The sequence below is a fragment of the Drosophila miranda genome, chromosome XR, assembly GCF_003369915.1.
Source record: "Drosophila miranda strain MSH22 chromosome XR, D.miranda_PacBio2.1, whole genome shotgun sequence".
Lineage (NCBI taxonomy): Eukaryota > Metazoa > Arthropoda > Insecta > Diptera > Drosophilidae > Drosophila > Drosophila miranda.
Genome location: NC_046674.1, coordinates 21,388,249 through 21,402,051, shown reverse-complemented (window position 1 = coordinate 21,402,051; position 13,803 = coordinate 21,388,249). Strand labels below are relative to the sequence as shown.

Here is a 13,803-nt window from a genome sequence, read left to right as displayed (position 1 = left end):
AAAGGGCAAGCCGCACATGTATGTAGTAATGGAACGAATAAGCGTGGGGAAGGGCAAAGCGCAAGTGGGAAAAAAAACAAACAGTTGAAGCATGTACAGTAAGGCTTCGTACAAACGAACAACATTAATTTGTTAAGTTCTAGCACAGTGCGTTGGATATTGAAAACTTTTTAGCGAGGTTCGACTGTAGCCAACAGCTAGCATAAAAACAACTGTGGCCCGCGCCAAAACTGAAACGTGGAGAATGAATAAAAGGGAGAAAAAGAAACATAGAGAGAGAGGAGAGACACACTGATAGAGAGAGAGAGGGAGGGGAAGTACAAGATTGCTGGCTTTTGTTGATTATTATTTTTGTTCATGTTATTTCTTAATTAAGTGCTAAAATGGCATGAAATCAAATCGCTTTCTTGATTAACTGTGTGTGCGTGTGTGTGTGTGTGTATCTGTTTGCTTGTGTTAGTTGTAGATGACGCTGTGACGATAACGTCATTACCGTTATCAGAGCTCCACCACTCCAAAGGCGCAAATGTTATCAGTGGAACGCAAAAAGCACGAGAGAAGAAACAACAACAGCAGCAGCAACAGATCTACTCTCCTCCCTCCCCAGGTCGCGGGTACAGAATCAGTCGACATTCAGTGCACGGCATTCGTCCATGCCACGCCACGCCACCCCACAATACCCATCCATCCATGGGGGGCATGGACGATGGGGGACATTGACAGCGCTGCTCGGCTCGCCGCTCTCTGCCTGGCCCAAGGTGTCTTTACATGAGGTGAGGCATTCCTTGTTTTGCGAGCTGCTGCTTAAATTGGATGCAACTAGGAATCTCTCACGCTTTCTGTTACGAAACTATCCCAAAAGTCCTCTCTCTAGCCACCCTATATTTATACACTTTGTGGTATACATAGTTTCTGTGGCACACAACAGTTGAATGCACCCGAGCCCGAGTCCCCTTATTGATAAGGTTCAGCAGAATCTCCGCCTTCCCCCCCCACGCCATGAATATGTAGAAATAATAATAATGGCAAATAATTAGTATTGATTGTAGGTCGCACTTTCCTTTGCCTACACAGATTGATATTGGGGCGTGGCAGCCGCCTCCGAGTGTATGTAGGTACATTTTTGTGATAACAGTCGCTAAATATAGCCCATACATATGCCTCAGAGGGCTCCCCACGTCATTGACGTTAGAGTTGGGATTGTCACATGTACTCGCATTTATGCTTGGATGCATTGCCACGAGAGTGGCAGGATGGATGTGGGGAATGACGTTCCGTGATGGGGAGAATACAATGGAAAAGATGGAGACGATGGCGTACCGAGAAAAGGGTCCTGTTCTCCAGCAGCTCTGAGCCCCCGCTGGCACTGGAAGATTAACGGTGGTGCGTAATAAACTGGGAAATGCAGCGATAATATATTAAAGCAATGAAAAAGAGGGAGAAAGCAGGCATGAACACTTTAACCCTGAGATGTGTAGAACGAACCACTGGAATACAACTGTGCGTAGCTCTTCAAGCAGAAAGAGAGCGAGAGTGCAATCCTTAACACTGAGATGTGTATGAAAATCCAATGGAATGATGCAGTGAGGGAGAGAGAGAGAGAGAGAGAGAGCAGTAACCCTGAGATGCTCGTGTATGTGCCTCCGCAGCATTATGCAATTCATATTCATATTTGCCCACTGTGCACCGCAGACTTTGATTAAAACAATAAACAACTGCAGCAACAGCAGCAGCACGAAGAAGAAGGAGAAGAAGCATCAGTAAAGCAAATAAAAAACACAAATAGAAAACTGCATTGTAATGAAACGTAAACAGGCGATAATAATGCAAAAAACATTTTAATTTGCCAATCAGCACGCGTCCTCTCTATTCTCTCTCTCCGTGTGCGTCCACTCTCCTCTGGCTGCATTTGAGATCCTCTGAACATGGAGAGTAGCTTCCGAGATTGATCAGGATAGGGGAGGGCGAGCGGCGGGTGGGTGGTGCTGTGAAGGCTGCGTCACAGATCGGAAATAGACATCAGCCACGGTTTTGGCGGGCTGAAATACCTAAGAACTATTTACATTTTCATTTACCACAATTATTTAAACAGGCTGATCAAATATTGGTTAAGTCGAGGAGCCGGGCCCTGGCCATGTGAGTCGAATTCGACGTCATGGCTGATTGCCTGATGGGGGGTAAAGGTAAAGTACCGCCGTACCACCGTACCGCCGTACCGCAGTGTGATGGTGATGTGATGTCGCCGTGATAAGAATGTCGAAAACAATGGCCAGACATTGTGATTATTGTACAGGCGGGCCCCAATCCACCACTCGCTCCAATTCAATCGATGGGAAGATACCAAATAAAATGTATTAATTTATTTTTATGAATCAAGAATTTGAGAATTTTCGCATTGCAGTGAAAGCTTTTTCTCACCCAAAGCTCCGCTCTCTTCTCTTGTACCATCCTCAGTCACTCTAAAACTGTGGAATGTATTTTATTGGAATCAAGATTTCAAACTTTATTCGTAAGCAGATAATCATCGTCGTCGTCGTCGACTGCCTCCTCGACTACACTGTAGGAGCTCTTGCCCTTGCCATCCTTGGCCAGATGCGTCTCAAAGAACTCCTCCACGGTGTCCGTGTTCCACTTGGTTATGGACAGTGTCTCCTGCACCTTGCCAGCGGCATCGAGCAGCTTCACCACAGGATCCAGCCCACGGACATACTTGATCTGGAGATTGGGGAACTTGGCGGGTCGTCCGCTCTGGATGAAGGCCTGTATCTGGGGATAGGCACGGAACTTGCAGGTGCACACCTCCAGAATGGCCTTGGCATAGGTGCGCTGTGCCGCCGGCTGCTGGTCCAGAGTGCAGCACTGCTTGCACGGGGTCCTGTGGAATGGAGGATATTATAAGAGTAATACCACATGGACTACTACCACTCACTTGAGGGTCTCCAGGCCAAAGTCATCCAGTTTGTCGCAACTGGAGCACATTAACTGGGCCTTAATGAAGCCCAGCTCCCGACAGTCGGCGGCCGTGAATTCGGCATGGGTTTGCTGGCACTGAAATAGGGTAGAATGTTATCTCTTGCAGGTGGTGGCACACATTATACTCACAGTAATAGCTACGAGTGTAAAAAGTACAAGTTTCTGCATAATTTAGTTCTAATTAAATTTACTATGTCCACCAGTGTGACCGGACTTACAAATATACCAAAATAAACCATCTCATTTTCAAAATATACCGTAAATATACTGACGAATTATTCAAGTTATATTATACATATTCCTCGTTTTTGATATTCCGAGGAATATTACTAACTATCTATATCTCTCAGCCCCGCCCACATACATTTTTCATATTAATGAACCTATTTTCTACTTGACTGGCTTGTTTGAAATAGTTGCTTTTATTGGATTTTGTCTACATAAAGGTTTTAGCGAAAAAGGTCAAACAAATAAGACGTAATAAAACAAGAGAAAAATCGTTCCTATTGCTCAACTTAGATATTGCTCAACTGATAAAATTATGTTGTTATGGGTGATGGATCTATCCAACTAGTAATATTCAACGGAATATCAAAAACGAGGAATATGTATGATGGAACTTGAATAATTCGTCAGTATATTTACGGTATATTTCTGAGGGTCAGACCGCATATATTTGATCGATAAGTCCGCGGTCACACTGTCGTATTTGTTGGCCTGGGGGTGCATTTGTTTTTGCTTCGAGTTCAAATTTAGTTTAAACTGCATTGGAAAATGCAATAATCAAGATACACGAAGGATCCAATCTGTGATCGGAGTCAAAAAACAAACAGTATTCTGTGTGTGTTTGGCAGACAACAAATTTTGTGGCCAAATCAATAAATTGGAGCGTGCGAGAGCGAGAGCTGAGCGCTGCGCAAAAGAGAAACGAATCGCAGCAACCAACGCATAGAGGAGGAAAAAAGGTGAATAAATAGAACATGGCACAGAAAAAGGCAAACTGCAAGAAATTCGATTTAAAATTAATTTAGAAATAAGATCAGAGCATCGAAGTGGTAAAAGTGCGCCCAGAAATAGAAAGAGAAAATGAAAAAGGTTAGAGAGCGTCAGGCTCCAGGAGAGCAGAAGCAGTAGTAATTGTGTGTGTCTATATGTGCGTGTTTGTTTGGAAAATTAACATTTCTAATTAATAATCCCACGGGATTTCGCCACTAGGTGCTAAAAAAACTTCACACTGTGATAAGGCTTGCTATGGTGTGTGTGTCCATCTGTTTATTTAATTCATATTTACTCTAGTAAATTAATTCGTTTGCCCTTGTACAAAAGCAAAAAAAGAGGCTTGGAAACTTGTTCTGACTTGCAGTGCCGCCACCCCCTCTCTTATACTCATTCTTTTTTTCTTACACACACACACATGCAGTAATGCAATTGTAGCTGTGCTTTAGCTGTTCATTCAAGCTGCCCCTTGAGTGGAGGGGACCTTCCTTCCATTCAGACAGCTTCCGCTTGCATCTTTCTCATCTCTCTTTTGTGCACTGGTCCCGTTTAACTGGTTTGGCCATGGCAGCTGCCCCTCTCCCTCTCTCTCTCTCTCTCTCTCTCTCTCTTTCTACACCTGCTGCATGTGTCAACCCCTTCCAGTCGCCTTCCAGACAGCAGCTGTCCACGCGCTCAAATTTCTTATCAACAGGCGTCCACAAAGCAGAAATCCAAAACCAGGCCCAGAGACTGAAATCGTAAACTGCGTTATATTATTTTTCTTGCTAATTTTTCCACGCCTTTGTCGTGCCAGGTTTTATTTGCTTTCTCCCTCTAGAGAGTGATGGCTCAAGTACGTGGTACTCCCTCCCTTACTCCCTCCCTCACACACACGCACACTCTTGCTGTCGTGCAATTTTGCCATATTTCAAATACATCTGACTCATCCACAGGTAACTGTAATTACCCTAGCATCCACACATGAAATCCACACTTGTGGAAGCCATTCGCCCACTTTATCAATACCGTTCAAAGCTTGTTGATTTTGTTGTACTAATCGGCATTCGTTTTGTTTTCACCTTCCGCCTCTCGCCGGAGACTTTGATAAGTGACCCCAGGTGGAGGCCCCATGGGGCTCGTCATCGAGTCTATTAGCTCATTGCTACAGGGTTTATTACGACTATATGTCCGGTTCATATGTACATACATCGCCCACAGTCACACACAAGCGCCCATTTGCATGGCACAAATTGGGCCCAACCTCAATCTCTCCTCTACTAACCACCTCACCCTACGATTGCTCCGGCTCACGCAATTTCTTGATTGACTTCAACTATTTTTGGGTCCCGTCACTTCTGCTCCCCTTCAGGGCTGTGTGTGTGCTCTCTCTACCCTCGATTCTGGTTTCTTTCCATTTCAATTGACCGAAAGGTCAACTTGATTGCATTTGTATCTTATGCCTCTGTCAGCCGGCAGCAGGCACATCATCCCATTGCCATCCTCTCCTGCCCTCTCTCGCTCTTGTGCCTGTAATTCCTCGTTTCCATTTTAGCTGTCTACTTTCCTGTGTGTGTATTTTTTTGGTATTTATAGAAGCAAGAGTGTGATGTATCATTGGGAGTGAGTGTGTCTCGGCGTTCTCCCAGTTCCAGACAGTCCTAACGGTTAAGTTCAAGGACTTTACTTTTGGAAAGCAGGTATACCAATATCACATCACCAATACATATACGATGTACGATGTGGTGGACATTAACTGCACTTAAAACTATCATAAATATATTTGAGCACTCAATTTCGATCAATTTAGATTGCATTCTGTTGAGTTCTGTTCCTCATGGAGGCATTTGGGTTAACGGCGGTGGTACCCGGCAAAGTGCTTTTCAATTGATTCTACTTTTTTAAAAGACCATATATGTATGTATGTGTATCCAAGCAAAAGGAATTTTATTATTTTCTTGTTCATACCTTAAAGAAAAAAAATATATAACCAGGCACTCACGGTAGCTAATTAAATCAAAATCAATTGGGGGAATACCCTTTTGCGTTTGTGTCCAGCTATGTGCCGTCCACCTCGTAAGCATCGATAGTAATGGTGTAATCGATGAGCAAGAAATCAGTAGAGCATCGTTGTGAAATTGTTTTTGTTTGAAAGATAAGATCTAACGGCGGGCGTGTTATCCGTGGTACTATATATGCATATATATATGTATATGTATATATTCAAGTGTTTCAAGTGCATTTTTATGTCAAGTGCGTGACAAAGAGAGTGACAAGAGAAATGTATTATTAAATGAATAAATAAAAAATGTGTAAACAACTGCAGCTTGAGTTCAGCGCGTTCGCGATTCGCCGTCAGGTAAATAAACGATGACATTTTGATACAAAATTTATGAAAATCGATTTTCTTGTTCTTGCCTTTAATTAGGTAGTGAAAAAGAGAGAAACAGAAACAGGGGCGGCTGGCGGTATAGGCAGGCAATAATAATACGAGTTAAACCCCTCCTCCTCTGCTCCAAGAATAAAACAAAAACAAAAACGAACCGTACCGAACAAACACACAAAAGTAAAACAATTTTGAGTTGATTTTAATTGCACTTCGTTTTTGTTTTGCAGCAGCACCAACAAAACAAAACACAAGCCTGCCGCCCAGACAGCCAATCAGCCAAAAGTCATCCAATCCAGTCCGTCCAGTCACAAAAGAACTCTCCAGACAGACACACCTCACACACGCAAACACACACACACACATACACTCAAGACTGTGGCCAAAACACACACACATTCCAGCCAAGTAAACCAGAAATGCGTTAGATTTAAGAGCGAATCCGTTTCCGAATTCCCCGTAAAGATGAGAGCCCCTGTCTTGCTGCTTGCCTATGCTCTAATCAGCGCCAGCTGCTTGACGCTTTGTGCCGCCTGCTCATCGCGTCCCATGCCCAAGCCCCGTCCGGAGGCGCCGCCCACCACAGAGGGACCTGGAGCCGGAGCCGAGCCCGTGCCAACACTGCCGCCGGATAATGTGGCCATAACGACGCCGCGTCCGAACATCACCTTCCCCACCTTCAAGTGCCCGCCCACATATGCGGCCTGGTACTGCCTGAACGATGCCACCTGCTTCACCGTGGAGATCCACAACGATATCCTGTACAACTGCGAGTGCGCCCTGGGATTCATGGGGCCGCGGTGCGAGTACAAGGAGATCGACGGCTCCTATCTGCCCACGCGCAACCGCGTGATGCTGGAGAAGGCCAGCATCGTGAGTGGCGCCACCCTGGCGCTGCTCTTCATGGCCATGTGCTGCGTGATCCTCTACATGCGCCACGAGAAGCAGCAGAAGCAGAAGCTAAACGACAGCGGCACCGATGTGGGCGATGTGGTGGGTGGAGGTGGCTGTCAGAACGATGGCATGGATGAGGTCGATAGCCGAAAGCCAATGCGCTCAGCCCGACGTCCGTTCGCACCCTGTCGGATTCTCTCGCTGGAGGAGGCCCACTACCAGGCCCTGGCTTCCAATCACCGCCCCAGGCACTGCAATTAATGCGATCTTTAACTGAAACTGAAACGGAAACGAAACTAATGATCGAATGATCGAGCAAGTGTTTTATTGAATGTCTAACATGTTTAACCGTCCCGTCTGTTTTTTTGTTTGTTCTTTTAACCTATTTTTTGATAACGATTCGATAACGACTATATAATATACATATGTACATCCTAGTATTAAGCGCCCACTGATGTGCCTCTAAAATTATAGCAGAAGTATTACTGAACGAGAGCCGATAGCTCTCCGAGGGAGTTTAGAGATAATGCAATGCAATTTTGGCAGCTAGCCGACCATTTATTTATTATTAATTTAACTTGATTGAACGCCCGCCACGCCTGCCCGCGTAAACTATTAACTATTAACATTAATAAAAGCGAGAGCAACACACACTAAAGAGAAAGAGAACGAGCTAAACTTTTAACCACAAAAAATGCGTTATATTTGAATTTTAAGTAAATTATAATTGGGAGAGTCGAGGGGGTGGATGGATGTGAGAGAAGAGGCATGCAGCTACCACTAATTGAATCACCTTACTAATACCACCATCCATATCTCTGTTGCATCTTTCAGTCATGCCGCACAACAACCAAAATTCCGACGATGATCAGCTGGGACCACCCAAGGCCGATTTCAGTGCACCACCGCCATACGAGGCCAATGTGGGAGAGCCACAGGGCACGCTGCAGGCTCAGATGCCCTCACTGTCGCTGACCACGCATGTCAGCGGGCACGAGATGGGGGGGCCGATGCAGGGCGGCGAGTTGGTGGGAGGACAGTTGCCGCAAGATATGCACGGAAAACTGCCCACCTACGAGGAGGTGCAGATGGAGAAGTCGCTAAATGGAGAGCTGCCGCCCGCCTTTCTGACGCTGCCCTCGAACCAACAGTTGCCGCCACCGCCGAACCCACTGCTGCCGCCCAATCCGCTGCGCGACGGTGCGGCTGCAGTGCGTGCCGCCCAGCCGGCGCTGACGTTCATCGCCATCGATGCCAGTGATCCGGATAACAGTCTCTCGACCACCGATAATTTGCTGGGCACGGACATCATGTTCATCACGGCCTTCATTGTGGCCTTTCTGTTCAATTGGATCGGCTTCCTGATGCTCACCTGTTTCTGTCACACAATCGCCGCCCGGTACGGCGCCCTCTCTGGCTTCGGCCTGTCGCTGGCCAAATGGACCTTGATCGTAAAGCACTCGACGGACCTGGCCTCCCACGAGAATTCCTGGCTTTGGTGGTTGATCTGTGCCTTTGGCTTCCTGATCAGCATACGCGCCCTCATCCAGTATGTGAGCATCAAGCGGTCGTGGCGCCTCCTATCGGCCTCGGCCCAGGAACGGTTGCTATTCTTCTACTAGGTGCGGGGTCAGGCGACGTCGCCTGTGGCGGATGCCATGTAAATACGTTAGATGTACGAAGAGAGCGATAGCGAGAGAGAGCAAGTAGTTTGGAATCGGCGTCCCAGGAGTGACAGACGTTGCGTATGACCCTAACCATCCTTCCGAGCAGCCTCATCCCAATTCCCAACAAACCCTAAATCGAGCAGTCCGTCAGCGCATAACACACACACACATACAACAACAGCAAAAACCAATATCGATGCGAACTTATTCGGGGTTAGTGTTTTCTCTAGTTACTGTGTTAAATAGCGCAACTTAGTCCACGGATGCCATCCCCCCATAGATTTAGCATTACAAAAAAAGAAACGTTAACTAAATGTGTGGGTTGAGCAGTGTGGGGGGTGGAGGAGCCACGCCACCCTGCAGGCAACCAATTGAATCTAAATGTAAATGTATGTGAATGTGTTATGGATATCTCTCACCTGTATTACGCGTAGCTTAGACCACCACCAATCCCACTACCCCCCCGGGCCCCTAATCCCTTAGGCCAGCTAGTGGCGGCCCCGCTCCAACACTTGCACCACAAACAAACAAAGACACAAAACAAACACCAAAAACAAAAAAAAATTAATAGAAGGAAAGAAATGTAAGAGAAAAGGAGAAAAGATATGCCACCCATATTTTTTTAGTTGAGCCTACTTTACGCTGTGGTACTTAATTAATTAACTACACAAAAGCCAGCAGTAATACGGAATGCTAAACACACAAAACAAAAAAACTATTGCTAGTATATGTATGTACGATTATTGCCTATTATAACGTTTACAATTAATACGTTTAATCCCTTTGTATGTAAATTATACAATGCAAGTGCATTGTAAAGGGCGCATCGTCTATTGTCCCCCACACAGGAGATGCGTCAGTTTTATGCAAATTCAATAAAAGTCGAATGAAGTCATTCAAATTCAGCGGTTTCTTTTATATTTGAAATTAACTGACAGCCGGTTCTTTATTTTCCGAGCGCTTGTTACCCCGTTCTGCTAACACACCTTGCAAGTGTCCAGCAAACAAGACGCAATCAAGTGTGCAGTACTGTCGATGATTGCATTTCCCTTTCAGAGAATGACCGCTTATGGTATTCTTGGAAAAAATTGATTCATCCGTCAGATAAAATTATGTGTTTAGTAACATAAATGTCAAAATCGAGGAATATGAATTCCGATTATGGACAGAGAACGAATAGCCCATTGTCGACCAATGGGTATTTTAATACCCACCATGGCGTCGATTTACAAGATGAATTTACAATCAGTAATATTTTCGTCAAGTCGTTGAACTGTTTGAATAGAGGGGGTTAAGTGGGCTAAGTTCGATTTCTTATCGATTTGCGAGAAGCTAAATGGTTTTTGAGGCGCCAAAATTGAGGCAAAAACAATCAAAGTCAAGTATTTAAAATAAGCAAGTCAAGTATGAAAAAGATTCATTAATTGAGAGATCTATCTAACTAGTAATATTAGACTGAATATTGAAAATGAGACGGTATATTTTGGTATTCATTTGAATCGGGTAAGGACCTCTTTTCATTATTTAAATTTAATTATTAATATAATTTTTTTTCTTGATTTTTATTGAATAATTATTAGTCTTGATTTTTATTGTATAATTATTATTCTTGATTTTTATTGAATAATTGTTATTTCTGATTTTTATTGTATAATTATTATTTTTGATTTTTATTGAATAATTATTATTTCTGATTTTTATTGAATAATTATTATTCTTGATTTTTATTGAATAACTATTATTATAATTGTTATTCTTGATTTTTATTGAAAAACTATTATTATAATTGTTATTCTTGATTTTTATTGAATAACTATTATTATAATTGTTATTCCTGTTTTTTTTGAATAATTATTATTATAATTGTTATTCTTGATTTTTATTTAATAATTATTATTATAATTGTTATTCTTGATTTTTATTAAATAACTATTATTATAATTGTTATTCCTGATTTTTTTCGAATAACTATTATTATAATTGTTATTCTTGATTTTTATTGAATAATTATTATTCTTGATTTTTATTGAATAATTATTATTTTTGATTTTTATTGAATAACTATTATTATAATTATTATTCTTGATTTTTATTGAATAATTATTATTTTTGATTTTTATTGAATAAGTATTATTTCTGATTTTTATTGAATAACTATTATTATAATTATTATTCTTGATTTTTATTGAATAATTATTATTTTTGATTTTTATTGAATAGCTATTATTATAATTATTATTATTGATTTTTATTGAATAATTATTATATTCGAATTTTTATTGCATAATGATTATTCTTGATTTTTATTGAATAATTATTATTTTTGATTTTTATTGAATAATTATTATTTCTGATTTTTATTGAATAACTATTATTATAATTATTATTCTTGATTTTTATTGAATAATTATTATTTTGAATTTTTATTGCATAATTATTATTTTTGATTTTTATTGAATAATTATTATTGTAATTGTTATTCTTGATTTTTATTGAATAACTATTATTATAATTGTTATTCTTGATTTTTATTGAATAACTATTATTATAATTGTTATTCCTGATTTTTTTCGAATAACTATTATTATAATTGTTATTCTTGATTTTTATTGAATAATTATTATTATAATTGTTATTCTTAATTTTTATTGAATAACTATTATTATAATTGTTATTCCTGATTTTTTTCGAATAACTATTATTATAATTGTTATTCTTGATTTTTATTTAATAATTATTATTATAATTGTTATTCTTGATTTTTATTTAATAACTATTATTATAATTGTTATTCTTGATTTTTATTGAATAACTTTTATTATAATTGTTATTCCTGATTTTTTTCGAATAACTATTATTATAATTGTTATTCTTGATTTTTATTTAATAATTATTATTATAATTGTTATTCTTGATTTTTATTGAATAACTATTATTATAATTGTTATTCCTGATTTTTTTCGAATAACTATTATTATAATTGTTATTCTTGATTTTTATTGAATAACTATTATTATAATTGTTATTCCTGATTTTTTTCGAATAACTATTATTATAATTGTTATTCTTGATTTTTATTGAATAACTATTATTATAATTGTTATTCTTGATTTTTATTTAATAATTATTATTTTAATTTTTATTCTTGATTTTTATTGAATAACTATTATTATAATTGTTATTCTTGATTTTTATTTAATAATTATTATTTTAATTTTTATTCTTGATTTTTATTGAATAACTATTATTATAATTGTTATTTTTGATTTTAATTGAATAATTATTATTCTTGAGTTTTATTGAATAATTATTATTCTTGATTTTTATTGAATAATTATTATTTTTGATTTTTATTGAATAACTATTATTATAATTATTATTCTTGATTTTTATTGAATAATTATTATTTTTGATTTTTATTGAATAATTATTATTTCTGATTTTTATTGAATAACTATTATTATAATTATTATTATTGATTTTTATTGAATAATTATTATTTTGAATTTTTATTGCCTAATTATTATTCTTGATTTTTATTGAATAATTATTATTATAATTGTTATTCTTGATTTTTATTGAAAAACTATTATTATAATTGTTATTCTTGATTTTTATTGAATAACTATTATTATAATTGTTATTCCTGATTTTTATTGAATAATTATTATTCTTGATTTTTATTGAATAATTATTATTTTTGATTTTTATTGAATAACTATTATTATTGATTTTTATTGAATAATTATTATTTTGAATTTTTATTGCATAATTATTATTCTTGATTTTTATTGAATAATTATTATTTTTGATTTTTATTGAATAATTATTATTTCTGATTTTTGATTTGAATAACTATTATTATAATTATTATTCTTGATTTTTATTGAATAATTATTATTTTCAATTTTTATTGCATAATTATTATTCTTGATTTTTATTGAATAATTATTATTGTAATTGTTATTCTTGATTTTTATTGAATAACTATTATTATAATTGTTATTCTTGATTTTTATTGAATAACTATTATTATAATTGTTATTCCTGTTTTTTTTAATAACTATTATTATAATTGTTATTCTTGATTTTTATTTAATAATTGTTATTCTTGATTTTTATTGAATAACTATTATTATAATTGTTATTCTTGATTTTTATTGAATAATTATTATTCTTGATTTTTATTGAATAATTATTATTTTTGATTTTTATTGAATAACTATTATTATAATTATTATTCTTGATTTTTATTGAATAATTATTATTTTTGATTTTTATTGAATAAGTATTATTTCTGATTTTTATTGAATAACTATTATTATAATTATTATTCTTGATTTTTATTGAATAATTATTATTTTTGATTTTTATTGAATAGCTATTATTATAATTATTATTATTGATTTTTATTGAATAATTATTATATTCGAATTTTTATTGCATAATGATTATTCTTGATTTTTATTGAATAATTATTATTTTTGATTTTTATTGAATAATTATTATTTCTGATTTTTATTGAATAACTATTATTATAATTATTATTATTGATTTTTATTGAATAATTATTATTTTGAATTTTTATTGCCTAATTATTATTCTTGATTTTTATTGAATAATTATTATTATAATTGTTATTCTTGATTTTTATTGAAAAACTATTATTATAATTGTTATTCTTGATTTTTATTGAATAACTATTATTATAATTGTTATTCCTGATTTTTATTGAATAATTATTATTCTTGATTTTTATTGAATAATTATTATTTTTGATTTTTATTGAATAACTATTATTATTGATTTTTATTGAATAATTATTATTTTGAATTTTTATTGCATAATTATTATTCTTGATTTTTATTGAATAATTATTATTTTTTATTTTTATTGAATAATTATTAT

General features: G+C 36.8%; 3 protein-coding genes across 4 annotated transcripts; 2 read left to right on the top strand and 1 right to left on the bottom strand.

The window, feature by feature from the left end:
- Positions 1-2,434: 2,434 nt before the first annotated feature.
- Positions 2,435-3,212, bottom strand: LOC108153547 (selenoprotein F). The gene is made up of 3 exons (XM_017283613.2): positions 3,103-3,212; positions 2,930-3,048; positions 2,435-2,875 (listed from the first exon to the last, which is right to left on the bottom strand). Exons 1-3 carry the CDS (start codon positions 3,139-3,141, stop codon positions 2,497-2,499), a joined length of 537 nt encoding a protein of 178 aa, XP_017139102.1. The 5' UTR covers positions 3,142-3,212; the 3' UTR covers positions 2,435-2,496.
- A 636-nt stretch (positions 3,213-3,848) lies between these two features.
- Positions 3,849-7,892, top strand: LOC108151450 (protein spitz). 2 transcript variants are annotated; one of them, XM_017280067.1, is made up of 2 exons: positions 3,849-3,938; positions 6,568-7,892. In XM_017280067.1, exon 2 carries the CDS (start codon positions 6,800-6,802, stop codon positions 7,487-7,489), a length of 690 nt encoding a protein of 229 aa, XP_017135556.1. In that variant the 5' UTR covers positions 3,849-3,938; positions 6,568-6,799; the 3' UTR covers positions 7,490-7,892. The 2 variants fall into 2 exon arrangements, with proteins under 2 accessions (XP_017135556.1, XP_017135555.1); XM_017280066.2 differs by having other exon boundaries at positions 6,565-7,892.
- On the top strand, positions 3,849-9,796 carry LOC108151449 (NEDD4 family-interacting protein 1). Its single transcript, XM_017280064.1, has 2 exons — positions 3,849-3,938; positions 8,063-9,796. The coding sequence occupies exon 2, from the start codon at positions 8,065-8,067 to the stop codon at positions 8,848-8,850; it is 786 nt and encodes a 261-aa protein (XP_017135553.1). The 5' UTR covers positions 3,849-3,938; positions 8,063-8,064; the 3' UTR covers positions 8,851-9,796.
- The last annotated feature ends 4,007 nt before the right edge of the window (positions 9,797-13,803 follow it).

Excerpts from the sequence above, each read along its gene's own strand:
- LOC108153547 (XM_017283613.2), bottom strand. The coding sequence starts at position 3,141 with ATGCAGAAACTTGTACTTTTTACACTCGTAGCTATTACT. Across the intron at positions 3,049-3,102 it reads TTACACTCGTAGCTATTACT|TGCCAGCAAACCCATGCCGA; the intron begins GTGAGTATAATG and ends ACCCTATTTCAG. Across the intron at positions 2,876-2,929 it reads TTTGGCCTGGAGACCCTCAA|GACCCCGTGCAAGCAGTGCT; the intron begins GTGAGTGGTAGT and ends TCCATTCCACAG.
- LOC108151450 (XM_017280067.1), top strand. The coding sequence starts at position 6,800 with ATGAGAGCCCCTGTCTTGCTGCTTGCCTATGCTCTAATCAGCGCCAGC.
- LOC108151449 (XM_017280064.1), top strand. The coding sequence starts at position 8,065 with ATGCCGCACAACAACCAAAATTCCGACGATGATCAGCTGGGACCACCC.